General features: G+C 37.3%; 1 protein-coding gene across 8 annotated transcripts in view; it reads left to right on the forward strand.

Moving 5' to 3' along the window:
• Positions 1 to 15212, forward strand: part of RARS2 (arginyl-tRNA synthetase 2, mitochondrial) — a 72074-nt gene that overhangs the window by 55728 nt on the left and 1134 nt on the right. For 6 of the 8 annotated variants that reach the window (XR_276354.4, XM_005552404.3, XM_045391217.1 and 3 more), the window contains 9 exons: positions 1056 to 1162; positions 5990 to 6085; positions 9123 to 9183; positions 10408 to 10484; positions 10953 to 11077; positions 11656 to 11723; positions 11808 to 11917; positions 12356 to 12451; positions 13722 to 13796. Coding sequence is in view for 5 of the 8 variants with exons in the window: in XM_005552404.3 (XP_005552461.1) it covers positions 1056 to 1162; positions 5990 to 6085; positions 9123 to 9183; positions 10408 to 10484; positions 10953 to 11077; positions 11656 to 11723; positions 11808 to 11917; positions 12356 to 12451; positions 13722 to 13796 (815 nt within the window). In the remaining 3 variants the exon portion in view is untranslated. The remainder of the gene's footprint in view (positions 1 to 1055; positions 1163 to 5989; positions 6086 to 9122; positions 9184 to 10407; positions 10485 to 10952; positions 11078 to 11655; positions 11724 to 11807; positions 11918 to 12355; positions 12452 to 13721; positions 13797 to 15212) is intronic. The other 2 variants (XR_012433624.1, XR_012433623.1) reach the window with 1 other exon arrangement.

Consider the following 15212-nt stretch of genomic DNA (forward strand, 5'->3'; position numbering starts at 1 on the left):
ATAGTAAAGTTGCTTGTGTTTTAATAATAGATCTGTAGATGAATTTAAAATTAGAACTCAAATTTTGTTTTTTGGGCTGAAAGAACTGCAAAATAATCCTAAACCAGTATCAGGTGATACTCTCATACTTCATTTTTATCTGGCTTTTCTGTTCTAGCATTCCTTCACTTTTTCGTATTTATTTTTTGTTCTTTCATTTCCTTAAACCGGTATATGATAGTTAATAAATTCATTTAATAAACATTTGGTGGGTAGGGGATAATACAGCAGCAAACAGAAGAGGAAAACCCTTGTTCTCGTGGACCTTACATTCTAGCCTAGAGACAGAGCACAAACTAAACAAATTAAAGATAAAACAAGAAACAACTATTTTTTTATTAGATGGTGTTAGATGCTAGCTGGGGAGATCAGGTATGGAGTCTTTAGGTGGAATGAGGAGAATTTTGTAAAGAAGCCCATGTGACTGGAGTAAGTAAGCAAGATGAATGACAGGAGAAGGTTGAAGAGCTAGTAGCATATGGGGCATAATTCTAGGATTTCTCTAGGGCTGTCCATTGCTTTTTGTGGTGATGGGAATCTTCTGTATCTGGCCGTCTCCTTCAGTAGCCACCAACCACATGTGGCCTGAAGTGTGAATAGTGTGACAGAACTAAATTCTCAATTTTGCTTAATTCCAGTTTAACAGTTTGTCACTTGGGCCTAGTGATTACTGTATTGCATAGCACAGTACCACTGTGAGGACTTGACTGGTATAGTGGAAACTATTAGGAGGTTTGAGGAGAGGAGTGATTTTTTTTTTTTAAACAAAAATAAAGAGACAGGTCCTCGCCATCTTGCCCAGGCTGGTCTTGAACTCCCGGGTGCAAGTGATCCTCCTGCCTCAGCCTCCTAAAGTGCTGGGATTATGGGCATGAGCCACCACACTCAGCCCTTGATTTAATTTTTATTGTGTTCATGTGTATGACAGGTGGTAGAGCATCCTTAATTTTGCCTTAGGGTAAGAATAGGAGATTCAATTAACATTTCTTTGTCTTTTTGTTTCTGAACTCTTTTAGCGTCTGGGAGTATATTTTGATGAATATTCAGGAGAATCATTTTATCGTGAAAAATCTCAAGAAGTCTTAAAGTTGCTGGAGAGTAAAGGACTCCTACTGAAAACAATGTATGATCAGGTTCCTGTTCTTTAGTAAAATTATTTGTTCTTTGAAATTGTTATTGATGTATCCTTTGAGTAAGGACAACAGAATGCAGTGTGCAGCTTTCTTGGGATTTTTTATAGTGCTTTTTCCTGTTCAGAGTACTTTCCCACATTCTGTATTTTGCTGCCATAGCAAAAGCTGTTAAGGTTTGGAGAAACGATGTTACTTGTTTTTTTATAAAGATGGGAACTGAAGCACAGAAAATACAAGTGACCTTCCTAAGGTCATATAACCTAATAATGGTATAACTGAAAAAAGGAAATAAATCTTACTATCTTCTGACTCAGTTTTACTTTTAAAAGAAATCCCTGCCTTTTCAAAAAATATTTAAGGCAGCATGTGAAAATAAGTATACTATAACAGGCTTATAAATGAGGAAAATGATGAAAACAGGAAGTAGAGGCAGGAAAAGTAATATGAAGTCAGAGATGATGTTAGCATATCCCTCCTGGAATTCTATTTCCTTGCTTATGGTAGGTTTTTTTCTTTAAAAAAAAGTTGTGATTGATGAATGACACATTGTATATATTTATGGTGCAGAACATGATTTGATATTTATATGCATACTGTGAAATGTTTAAATCAAGCTAATTAACATATCCATCACCTTTACATACTTACCTATGATGAGAACATTTAAAATCTCTGTTAGCAGTTTTCCAATGTACTATGCATTATTGTTAATTATACTCACAATGCTGTACAATAGATCTCCCGAACTTACTCCTGTTTAACTTTGTAGCCTTTAACCAACATCTCCCCATTCCCTGCCCTTGGTAACCTCCATTCTACTTCTCTGCTTCTATGATTGGAATTTTTTAGATTCCACTTATGAAACTATACAGTATTTGTTTTCTGTGCATCGTTTATTTCACTGAGCATAATGTCCTTTCAGTTTATCCATGTTATCACAAATGACAGGATTTCCTTTTTTTTAAGGCTGCATATTACCTGTTGTATATTTTAAAGTTCACTCATCTGTTAAGGTTAATTCACATCTTGGCTATTGTGAATAATGTTACAATAACTATGGTAGGGCAGATTTCACTTGGACATACTGATTTCATTTTCTTTGGATGTATACCCAGATGTGAGTTTGCTGGATCATATATATGGAGGTTCTGTTTTCAGTTTTTTGAGGAACCTCCACGTTGTTTTCCATAATGGCTATACTAACATTCCCACCACTAGTATACAAGGGTTCCCTTTTATCCACATCATTACCAACGTTCATCTTTTTTTTTTTTTTTTTTTTTTTGATAAAAACCATCTTAACAAATGTGAAGAAATATCTTATTGTGGATTGTGGTTTTAATTTTGCGTTTCCCTGATGATTAGTGATGTTCAGCACCTTTTCATATACTTGTTAGCCTTTTGTTTGCCTTCTTTTGAGAAATGTCTATACGAGTCTTTGGCCCACGTTTTTGTTTTTCTTTTTTTAAGTTCCCGGGCATGTGTACAGGATGTGCAGATTTGTTGCATAGGTAAATGTGTGTCATGGTGATTTGCTATTTGCTGCACCTATCAGCCCATCACCTATTAAGCCCAGCATCCATTAGCTATTTTTCCTGATGCTTTCCCACCCCCCATCCCACAACAGGCCCCAGTGTGTGTTCTTTCCTTCCTTATGTCTCTGTGTTCACGTTGTTCAGCTCCCACTTATAAGTGAGAACATACCGTATTTGGTTTTCTGTTCCTGCATTAGTTTGCTGAGGATAATGGCTTCTTTGGCACACTTTTTAATTGGGTTTTTTTTGGTGGTGGTGTTGGTTTGGTTTAGTTTTTTGTTTTTGTTTTTCCATTGAGTTGAGTTCCTTATATATTTTCATATTAACCTCTTATCAGATACATGTTTTCCACATATTTTCTTTCGTGCTCTAGGTTGTCTCTTCACTTTGTTGATTGTTTTCTTTGCTGTGCAGAAGCTTTTTTAGTTTTATGCAATCCCATCTGTGTATTTTTGCTTTTGTTGCCTATGTTTGAGGACTACCTCCAAGAAATCTTGGTGCCAAGACTTCAGTATTTTCCTCTAATAGTTCTACAGCTCAGGTCTTAGATTTGTCTTTAATCCACTTTGAGTTGAGTTTTGTACATGGTGAGAGATAAGGATCTAGTTTCATTCTTCTGCATATGGATATCCAGTTTTCCCAGTGTCATTTATTGAAGAGACTGTCCTTTTCTTTTTATTTTTTTGAGACGGGGTCTCGCACTGTTGCCAAACTGGAGTGCAGTGGCATGATCTTGGCTCAGTGCAACCTCTGCCTCCCGGGTTTAAGCGATTCTCCTGCCTCAGTCTCCCAAGTAGCTGGGATTACAAGCACATGCCACCACACCCAGCTAATTTTTGTATTCCCCCAAAGTGCTAGGATTACAGGCGTGAGCCGCCACACCTGGCCAAGACTGTCCCTTTCTTACTGTGTTATTTTGGCACCTTTGTCAAAAATCAGTTGACCTGGCTGGGCACGGTGGGTCACGCCTGTAATCCCAGCAATTTGGGAGGCCGAGATGGGCAGATCACCTGAGGTCGGGAGTTCGATACCAGCCTGACCAACATGAAGAAACCCCATCTCTACTAAAAATACAAAAATTAGCTGGGTGTGGTGGCACATGCCTATAATCCCAGCTACTTGGGAGGCTCAGGCAGGAGAATCATTTGAACCCAGGAGGCAGAGGTTGTGGTGAGCCGAGATCAAGCCATTGTACTCCAGCCTGGGCAATAAGAGCGAAATTCCATCTCAAAAAAAGAAAAAAAAAAATCAGTTGACCATAAATGTGTGAATTTGTATCTAGGCTCTCTATTCTATTCCATTGGTCTCTATGTTTTTGTCTGATATGATGCTGTTTTGATTACTATAGTTTGTAGTAGATGTTGAGATTAGGTAGTGCAATGCCTCCAGCTTTGTTGTTGTTGTTGTTGGAGACAGGGTCTGGCTTTGTCATCCTGGCTGTGGTACATTGGTGCTTTCTTGGCTCACTACAACCTCCACCTCCAGGTTCAAGCTATTCTCCTGCCTTAGCCTCCCAAATAGTTGGGATTACAGGCATGTGCCACCACACTCAGCTGATTGATTTTTGTATTTGTTAGTAGAGATGGAGTTTCACCATGTTGCCCAGGCTGGTCTTGAACTCTTGGCTTCAAGTGATCCACCTGCCTTGGCCCTCCAAAGTGCTGGGATTATAGACATGAGCCACCACAGCTGGCCCAGCTTTATTCTTTTTGCTCAATATTGCTTTGGGTATTTGGGGGTTTTTTGTGGTTCCATATAAATTTTATGATTGATTTTTCTATTTCTGTGAAAAATGCCATTGGAATTTTGGTAGGGATTGCATTGAATCTGTAGATTGCTTTTGGTGGTATGGACATTTTTAAAATATTGATTTTTCCAATCCAGTAATACAGGATATCTTTCCATTTATCTGTGTTTTGATTTCTTTCATCAGTGTTACATAGTTTTCAGTGTACAGATATTTTACCTCCTTGGTTAAATTTATTCCTATTTTGGTTTTGTTGACGTTATTATAAATGGAATTTTTTTTTTTTAATTTCTTTTTCAGATAGTTTGTTGTTGTGTATAGAAATGCTACTGATTTTTGGCCGGGCGCGGTGGCTCACGCCTGTAATCCCAGCACTTTGGGAAGCCGAGGTATGTGGATCACATGAGGTCGGGAGTTCGAGACCAGCCCGGCCAACATAGTGAAAACCCATCTCTACTAAAAACACAAAAATTAGCGGCTCGTAGTGGCACATGCCTAATTCTAGCTACTTGGGAGGCTGAGGCAGGAGAATTGCTTGAACCTAGGAGGCGGAGGTTGCAATGAGCTGAGATCGTGCCACTGCACCACTCCAGTCTCGGCAACAAAGAGAGACTCCATCTCAAAAAAAAAAAAAAAAAAAGGCTACTGATTTTTGTATGTTGATTTTCTATACTGCAACTTTACAAAATTCATTTATTCTAACAGTTTTTTGGCGGAATCTTCAGGGTTTTCTACTTATAAGATCATATTCAGAGTTTTCTATTTATAAGATCATATTGAAAAAAAAATCATATTACCTGCAGAGACAATTTAACTTCTTTTCCAATTTGGATACGTTTTATTTTTGTTTCTTGCCTAATTGTTTTCTAATTTAGCTTTTAGCTCCCTGTCAGCTAAACAGAGAAATACCAGTGAAAGAAGCCCAGACGTCTATAATGTAGAGACAAACCAATTGCTTAAGAGACATGTCACTTTTCATAGTACCAAAGCAAACTTTCTCCTGTCATATTTATAAGGAAGATGTGAAACGTAGTTAATAGCATCCTCAGTAATGTCCCTAAGGAAAATTTTTAGATTATCATATGCAGATGCCAAAGTTTGGTCATACAGGAAAGACAAAAATCTGTAGTTTTAATACTTGGGTACTTTGTGGCATGTTAAAAATTAGCCCAATATTGAATGTTGTTATACCGTGAATTAGAAGGAAAATGTGTGACATTTCATAGTTACGATGCAGCTGCATCTCATTTTTCAACTGGGTATATTAAAGATTTTATTTCTGAGTACCTTATCCGGAACTACAGATTTAAAAGCTAAGATAACCAAATATTAATTACATCATACCCATTCGTAAGAGATTCTTGGTCATATTCTTGTTTTTTACCATTATTGGTTAAAGCTTGAATTGGCATTGCTTATTGCAACTTGGGTAATAAAAATAGCTTCTGGTTTGCTGAAGATAATGTTTTAGATATTACAGTTTTAAAGGTCTGAATTTATTATGTTGCTTCAAAGTTACCTTTTTGCATTTCTAGAAAAGGAACGGCTGTTGTAGATCTCTCTGGGAATGGCGACTCCTCCTCAATTTGTACTGTAATGCGAAGTGATGGTACTTCTCTCTATGCAACCAGGTTTGTAGCCTCTGTGAAGGTAAACATTTGGTTCTAAATCTGTTGCTTTCAGATGAAAAACTATTTACAATTAATTATGCATTATCGAACTCCACAGCTGACGACGTTATTCTATAAGCTGTAAAACTGAAGTACTTCATAATCAACTAAAAGTATTTTACAATGGCATGTTGGCAGGAAATGTATACTAAAAGATGACCACATTAGCTCAGGGGTTTCCTCATGCTGTAAAGAACATCTTACATGCACATAAATACCAGACCTCATTGGGATTTGGTAAAGCAGGCTGAGGGAGAAGGCAGCCATGTCACATTTTTTTTCCATCCGTCTCCGTGACTGACCTTTGTGGAAGGGCCAATCTCTGTTCATCAGTAAGAAGTGGGTTTATCAAGCACTCTTATTTCTGGGACAAAGCTAATAGGAAAGAGAAGCACTGGTGGCAAAAGTGTCTCCCAGGCCAGAATTTTATATTAGGTCACAAATCACTTTTGTAACATAAAGTCATGATATTTTGTTGTTGTTATATTAACTACCGTAATTTGTTCCAAACAAATTATGTACCTTAACACCTGTACTTTAAGCAACCAATCAAGTCTCTTAATTTTCACTTAGGAAATTCATCTCTTACCTTCTATTACTTTTCGACATTTCCCTTTACCAATTCTGTGCAATTGGGATTAGGAAATGAGAAGAGCTTGTATATCTAAGAGGTACATTGTTTTTCTAGATAAGCAAATATGTATATTAGACAAGTTTTTTGTATCAACTAATTATTGCTAGACAGATTAAATAAATAAACCCTTGCACAGTAGTTGTAAGAAGTATCCATTGAGAACAGAGGCTCTGTAAGTATTCGGGTCTGGTTAGTGTCTTTTGGGCTATCATTAGGTCTCAATTTTTCCAACACCTATATTTTTCTTTGGAAAAAGAAACATCCCATCAGAAAAGGGGCCCTATGACATGAGATCTCTATAACTATCCTGATTTGGTGTTTTTTCAGGCTGTCATTAGATGTAGACTTTTCTGTGTATTTACCTTAACACCTGTACTTTCTTTTTTCTTTGAAAATAATTGTCTTTTTGCCACTTATTGAAATGTTAGATTTTTCGCTTTGCTTTATTGTCAGTTGCTTCTGCCTTCTAGTGGGTTTCTTATAGAATACCTTTGTGTGGGGGTTGTAAATCAAAGTTGTTATAGCAGACAAAAGTGCAGGAGAATACTGAAAAGCACAGAGTGTGAGGCTGGAGACCTGGGACTGTCGTTTAATTCTCTGGGCCATGATTCTCTACTTTGTGAAAGGAGAGATCTGGATTAAATGACCTGGCACTTCTTTTGGCTTTGAAATTCAGTTTCTACAAATTCAACCTAGAAATTGTTCTTATTCTTTTGTGTTTTTTCATTGGATCAAAAAGTTTCCCTTTGTTTTGTCCTTGTCTCAAACCAAAAAAAGGTAACACAAGTGTCTATTTGTGACATCATTTTTGTGATAATCTGCTATACAAGTTTCTCGACATTTTAAAAATTATAATCCCTCCAAGCAACCTTTTCAGCTATATTTTTCCTAATTGCCAATTCTCATGAAATTTTATCCCACACATTTTCTGTATCTCTGTATATATTGTATGCATATCTGTGGTTTATGCATGAAGAATAAGATTTTTTGTTGGCCAACTGTAGTGGCTCACGCCTGTAATCTTAGAACTTTGGGAAGCCAAAGCAGGAGGATCACTTGAGGCCAGAAGTTTGAAACCAGCCTAGGCAATATAATGAGACCCATCTCTACAAAAAATATGCAGTGGCTCTTGCCTGTATTCTCAGCACTTTGGGAGGACGAGGAGGGTGGATCATCTGAGGTCAGGAGTTCAAAACCAGCCTGGCCAACATGATGAGACCCTGTCTCTACTAAAAACACAAAAATTAGCCAGTTTTTGCCTCCATTGAGAATGCATGCTCTTTGCAATGTCAGGATCATGAGATAGGTACTAATGACATTTTAATGATCCCTAACATTTCAAAAGATCGAGGAATGTTTTCAGTCTTTCCAGTATCATATGCTGTTAATCAAAAATAGCTCTAATTTTAAACTTTAATATTTCATAATCCTCGACTTGAAATTTTGGTTTATTTTTCATTATTTCATATGCCAACTAGATACTTGTATCTAATCAGAGATAAAAGAGAAATTCTGTCAAAGGACTTTATGGCCTTTTTTTTTTTTTTTTTTTTGGAGACAGAGTCTTGCTCTGTCGCTCAGGTTGGAGTGCAGTGGCACTATCTCGGCTCACGGTAGACTCCACCTCCCACCTCCTAGGTTCAAGCGATTCTCCTGCCTCAGCCTCCTGAATAGCTGGGATTACAGGTGTGCGCCACCCCGCCCAGCTAATTTTTGTATTTTTAGTAGAGACAGGGTTTTACCTGTTGGTCAGGCTGGTCTCGAACTCCTGACCTCAAGTGATCCTCCCACCTTGGCCTCCCAAAGTGCTGGGATTACAGGCATGAGCCACCGCACCCGGCCGACTTTATGGTCTTTTAAATGCATTAGAAGGTATTCCCCTGACTGACCCAAGACTTTGAAAGTCCTTAGTAATACTAATAGGAGAGTATCTAGACAATACCTGTTTACTACATCATCTATATTTTAAATATGTTCATTAAGAGAATATATTTCAGAGAAGTAATGGGTGATTCTTTTTAGTAGAGACTTAATCATAAAACATTTACCTACAAGACGCTTCACCCAGAGCTATTTTAGTTGTTATTACTACATATTGTAGAACTTTTGCATATTAATTTTATTTATTTATATTTATTTTAGGTTTTACTTTTGCCAGTGTTTTTATTGTTGTTTTCCCCAAACCTATTTTTATCATTTTATATCAAAATGTGGTATTTGAATTGTCTTAAGTGTGGTTGGAATTCCTCAGGCTGTGGGATAATTTAAGTTCTTAATTAGAAAATGCTCATTGCTATTAAATAGGTAAAATCAATTATTACCCAGATCTGCTTAGTAACTCTTGGTTTATGGCCACTTTTTCAGAGATCTTGCAGCTGCTATAGATAGAATGGACAAGTATAATTTTGATACAATGATATATGTGGTAAGTAATCAGAACAAAAAGTTACGATCTCTAACTCATGAAAATTACAGAGGTAGAAATTGGATGCCGTGTTGAAAACCTATGGAAAACTAATTATGTAAAACTACAGAGAGAAGTCAACATTAAGTATGTTTAAAGTGTGCAACTTCTATTTAAAAGTTTAAACACTTAAAAATGAAAAAGTTTACATTGCTTCATAGTAAGAAAAAATTACCTGAATCAGTAAAATAGTTATGTGAAATTAATATATAGAGATCACCATAATGCAAAGTTTTTTTGTTTTTTAGTTTTCAATTCTGAATTGGGGTCAACAGTTGTTTTTAAATAACTTTATTTTGAAGTAATTTAATACTCACAAGAAGTTTCAAAATAGTACAGTGTTTTCCCCCCAAAGATAGTATATAACCATAGTACTTTTATCAATATCAGGAAATTAACATTGATAGAGACCTTACTGAAATTTCGCCAGCTTTTACATGTACTCTCCTGTAGATGTTTGTGTGGGTATGGTTTTATGAGACTTTATCACATGTATAGATTCATGTAACCATCACCACATTCAGAATATAGAACTGTTCCATCACAAAACAAACTCCCTCGTGGTCAACCACTTAATAATCACACCTTCACCCAATCCTAACCCCTGGCAGCCAGTGCTCTGTTCTTCAGCACAATTTTGTCACTTTAAGAATGTTGTATAAATGGAATTATACAATATGTAACTTTTGAGACTGGCTTTTTTCACTCAATATAATGAATGCCCTGGAGAACTATCCAGGCTGTCCTGTGTGTCAGTAGTTCGTTCCTTTTATTGCTGAGTGGTATTCTAGTATCTTCCCCCTTTCGTTACTTACCATGTGAAACCTTCCTTTTCACTTAGAAGAAAAGTTGCCATCAAATATTTATTTAGAGCTGAACTTTGGTCTCAGAGACTAGGGTCATAATAGCCAAGAGGGCAGAAATTTAAATGGAATACTCAGAAGGTTGAAGTTCACATTTCCTACTGACTCGGTGGAGTGCTACGGCTCTTATTCCCCTCCCTTGTAGAGCACTTCACTTAGACACTCTTCTTGTGGCATCCTCTTTGTGTTTACTTAAAATGTATCGATTGACAATGACTTTAGTGTGTCAAACCTCAAATATCTTAATTTGATTCAAGTCCAACCTATTTTTGTACATTAATTTGTCACTGTTCTTTTATTTTACATATGTTTTCTTCCCAAGACAGATAAAGGACAAAAAAAGCATTTTCAGCAAGTATTCCAAATGCTGAAGATCATGGGATATGACTGGGCAGAAAGGTAATGTCTGCATGGTTCTTAATTGTCTGTGCAGGGTCAGCTGAGCCTGAAAATGTACCTAGTGGTTAAAAGTTTTTCATTCAAATTTCAATTCTTTGTTTCAAGATATTAGTATGGAAAAGTAGATTTGATTTTTGTATTATGTCTTGGTTATAATAATTTCCACCTTACAAACATTTAATAACTGTATTTTTATTAGTTATCTGCTCTCCGTGGCTTAGTTTTCAAAATTCTTAATCCACATCTCCTTTTTCTCCTAAAGGCAACTAGTAGTTTAATCACATGCTATTGATTATAAAGTGAAGATGTGCTTAATGTCCTGTGTAGCATACAAATCACATCAATTTCATTTTATTAATTTTTAAAAACTCTGAGGGTTAAAGTTCAAACCACTCTCTGAAAGGTATTATATGCTTTCAGCAGCAGCTCTTGTTTAGCTTTCAGTTAACTAGATGCCCACTCTTTTAGGTGCCAGCATGTGCCCTTTGGAGTAGTGCAGGGAATGAAGACTCGAAGAGGAGATGTCACTTTCCTGGAAGATGTTTTAAATGAGATTCAATTAAGGATGCTACAGAACATGGCTTCAATTAAGAGTGAATTCAGTTTTTTCTTATTAAAGTCATAACTTACATGCCACTTTTATGTTATTCTGGACTTTGGGCAGTGTGATTTATTATGTCTGTCCCTCCATTGAAGTGTCACTAACTTTGTCAGAAATAGCTTTCACTAATTAGAGGTGCCAGAATTTTTATACTTGCCACTCAGGAATTGGTCACTTCAATAATCTGAATTGCTATAACCTTGGTCCTCTTTTCATGAACAGCTTGAGCATTGTCATTCTGTTGTCTGGGTGGTCACGTGAAGTTTCTATGTTATAATTTGGATTCAAATCACAAGTCCTTATGACTTTAACCTTCATCCTTGGAAAACTAAGTATCAGATATCCTACAAGTATCTTTTGAATAAATAAATTTTGATTTCTTTCCCTTTAATGTAGACAGGGGAAATGTCATTATCAAAGGTAAAATAGCCTAAATTAGGAAAGTAAATTACTCATTCTAAATCTGTTCTTGATTGTCAGCATGCATTTTTGGCAGATATTACCTTCACTTGGATCCATGATTGGCACAGTGTCACGTAGAATAAAGATAGCTGCCTTTGTCTGTTTCAGCAACTAAAGAACTCAAGAACCCACAGGAGACTGCAGAGAGGGTCGGGCTCGCAGCACTCATTATTCAGGTCTGTTAAGACTCCTATCTGTGAGGCCCTTTTGTCTGGTACTAGAGCAAATCCCAGCAGTGAAGATTTCCTCTGTCGTTTTAGGACTTCAAAGGTTTACTCTTATCTGACTACAAGTTCAGCTGGGATCGTGTTTTCCAGAGTCGCGGGGACACAGGAGTCTTCCTACAGTACACACACGCCCGCCTCCACAGGTGAGAAGAGGCTGCAGGGAAACCTTGTACTGCACTGTGCTTCCCTAGGTTGGGTCCTGTGATTCTAAGACCAGGGGCCCTGTTTTCTCGGCTTTTCCAATATCTTCTATTCAGATCTGACTAGAGTAGGCCTTCTTTTAGGGAAAAAAATTTTTTTTATTGAGCATCTATGTTAGAAATACATTTATGTGTATTATTATCTTAGTCCTCAGAATAATCCTGTCGAAGAATATACTGTTACCTCCATTGTGTATGGATAAAGAAATAGATTTAGGAAAATTAAAGTATCAGATCAAACAGTGTTGGCATCAAAGTCTAGGGCTGTATTAAGGAGACCAAAATTGTGTATTAGAAGGTGATGTTCATCACTTGGAGCTCTGTGCCCTTGTATGACTTTTTAATCTTTTGATGTTTTTAACTTTAAACTTTTGATAACAGTTTGGAAGAGACTTTTGGATGTGGGTACCTGAATGACTTCAACACTGCTTGTTTACAAGAGCCACAGTCTGTTTCAATTCTTCAGCATCTTCTCAGGTACGATGTTTTCTAGGGATCATCAAGTGTGCTTCTGCTTATCAAAATGGCTATTAGCATTTTTGCTGCCCAGTCGAGTCAACAGGCCAGTAGCTGCCTTCTGCCTCTAGACTTTTCCCAAAGGGATGCCTAAAAAGTGATTATTTGCATTTTGAGCGCAGAGGGCATAGATTAAGACAGTGCTCAAGGAGGACAGTCTTTAGGTCTTCAGAATATTATCACTGATGAATAGCACACGTGTCTAGCCGCCTCGGGCTCACAGAAAGCCTTATAAAAGCATAACCTTTTAGTTTGAGAAAGAGCATCTTCTTGCCCTCTGTGATAAGTGAAGGAAAACACCTGCCTTTGTGCAGCTTCCCAGAGACCGTAAGTCCTTCATTTGCCTCTTGGTTTCAGTTAATAGTCTCAAATACATGTATCTGATGCTCCCATGCTAGGCAAGACACCACACATTTTAGCTCTGACGGGCATTGTTGGTGAAGCCAAACATGCCAGAGCTTAATCTCTAGAAGGGATGTGGGTGGTTATGAACAAGGCAGTTTTGATTGCTATATAGTAGTCAGTGGTTCTTTCCTGGGATCAGAAAAATTTACTCACATGTACAATAGCTAATGTGAGGAAAAATAAGCCACCTGGGTTGTCTTAGCACTGAGGGTAGACTTTGGTCATTTATATTTTATATTCCTAAACATGGCTGGAGGCTTTTTACATTCACCAGCCATGATTAAAATTTTTGATGTGGACTAGGTCTAGGGAATAGCAAGATGATTTAGAAATCCCTGCCATCAAAGATTTTGTAAGACAGAAAATGTTCCTTTGCCTACAAATGTACACACAGTTTTTTCATATCCTTCTACTCTTTTTTTTTTTTTTTGAGACAGAGTCTCGCTCTGTGGCCCAGGCTAGAGTACAGTGACTGAATCTCGGCTCACTGAAACCTCTGCTTCCCGGATTCAAGCGATTCTTCTGCCTCAGCCTCCCGGGTAGCTGGGACTACAGGCGCTGGCCAACACGCCTGGCTACTTTTTGTATTTTTAGTCAAGAACGGGGTTCACCATATTGGCCAGGCTGGTCTCAAACTCCTGACCTCGTGATCCACCCACCTTGGTCTCCCAAAGTGCTAGGATTACAGATGTGAGACACTGCGCCTGGCCATACCTTCTACTCTTAATCATGTCAAGTCAATCTTACATTCATGATCTTTTAATGTCTAATGTCTTAGTGTAACATGTACAGTCTTTTCCTGTTCACTGTTCCTGTCATCTTTTAGGTTCGACGAGGTGCTTTATAAGTCATCTCAGGATCTTCAACCCAGGCATATTGTCAGTTACCTTCTAACTTTAAGGTACTTTATAATCTTCCTGTTTTCAGATGTTTAATGGCATTTGAGACCTTTCTTTCATCTAAAGGTTTCCTATAAACAAATTCCTTGGTCTAAAATTTGATGTGCTTTTAGTTACATGAATTATTGCTTCAGAATCTATACAAATTAGCAGTTAATGTTCCTTCATTCAGTGATACAAGGTACTGTCACCAAGACTGGAGAATGGGAACTGACAACTCCACAGTTACAGCACAGTGCATGTGTGTTATGTTAGAGTGAACATAAGAGACGGTGTTAGGGCAACCAGCCCAGCCTTGAGAGATCAGAGAGGGCTTCTCAGAGGAAAGGAGGTACTAATCAGGAGAAGGAGTGTGGCTGGGAAGAAGAAAAAAGCCCAGAGTTGAGCAAGAGCATAATAATACATTTTAAAGGATTCATAAGCATTGTCCTGGGAGGCTGATAAATGAAGCGTGTATAAACCTGTTTGCCATGTACTGAGGCATTTAAACTTATTTTCAGGACAGTGGGGTCCATACAGGAATTTTAAGCAGAGGCACAGAAAAATAAGCTAGAAAACTTAATTTTTCTAATATTTAATGACAATTTCATGGTGTCTATTTTAGAAACTTGAAATCGAAATTATTGAGTCCACCCTTGTATAGCAGCAGCTGTATCTTCCATAAAGCTATTTAATAAAAGAAATTTTGCTTTTACTCAATATTTATTGAAATCAGACACTTATCAGGACTGTTTTCTTGATTATACTTTTTACCTTATCTTCTCTAGATTTATGTAAGGATTTTTTTCTTCCTTTAAATGACACTTAAGACATACAGAGGTGAAGAAGTCTTTTTTTTTGTTTTTTTCTTTGAGATGGCATCTCACTCTGTTATCCAGGCTGGAGTGCGATCTTGGCTCACTGCAACCTCCACCTCCTGGATTCAAGCAATTCTGCCTTAGCCTCCCTAGTAGCTGGGATTATAGGCGTGCACCCTCATGCCCAGCTAATGTACAAAATCTTATGAAATGTCATTTTATCATTAAAACTGGTGTCTTAAGTATCATTTCTTTGACACATTGTTATACTTGATGCCATACCTAAATTTAAAAAGACACTTTAAAGAAGAGTGGCCAGTGTGTGTGGAGAGTGGATAACTAGTTTCTACCCACCTCACTGTACAGAGGAAAAGGCCATGCTATGTTATACATTTGATTGTAGGTTGCCTAAATGAGGAAAAATGATTAGAAAAGAATCCTTTATATTTGCAAAATTAACAATGAAATCATAATCTTAAGAATTGCCCACCTCTTAGTAGTAGAATAGGACCGAGATCTAAAGCTTGAGTTTTGAATTCCAGTTTCAACTTTACAGTTTTGAATACATCCTTTAATGGTTCTTTGCTTTATTTATTAAGTTGAAGGAGTAAGATTAGGTAT

Source organism: Macaca fascicularis, chromosome 4, assembly GCF_037993035.2.
Source record: "Macaca fascicularis isolate 582-1 chromosome 4, T2T-MFA8v1.1".
Taxonomy (NCBI): domain Eukaryota; kingdom Metazoa; phylum Chordata; class Mammalia; order Primates; family Cercopithecidae; genus Macaca; species Macaca fascicularis.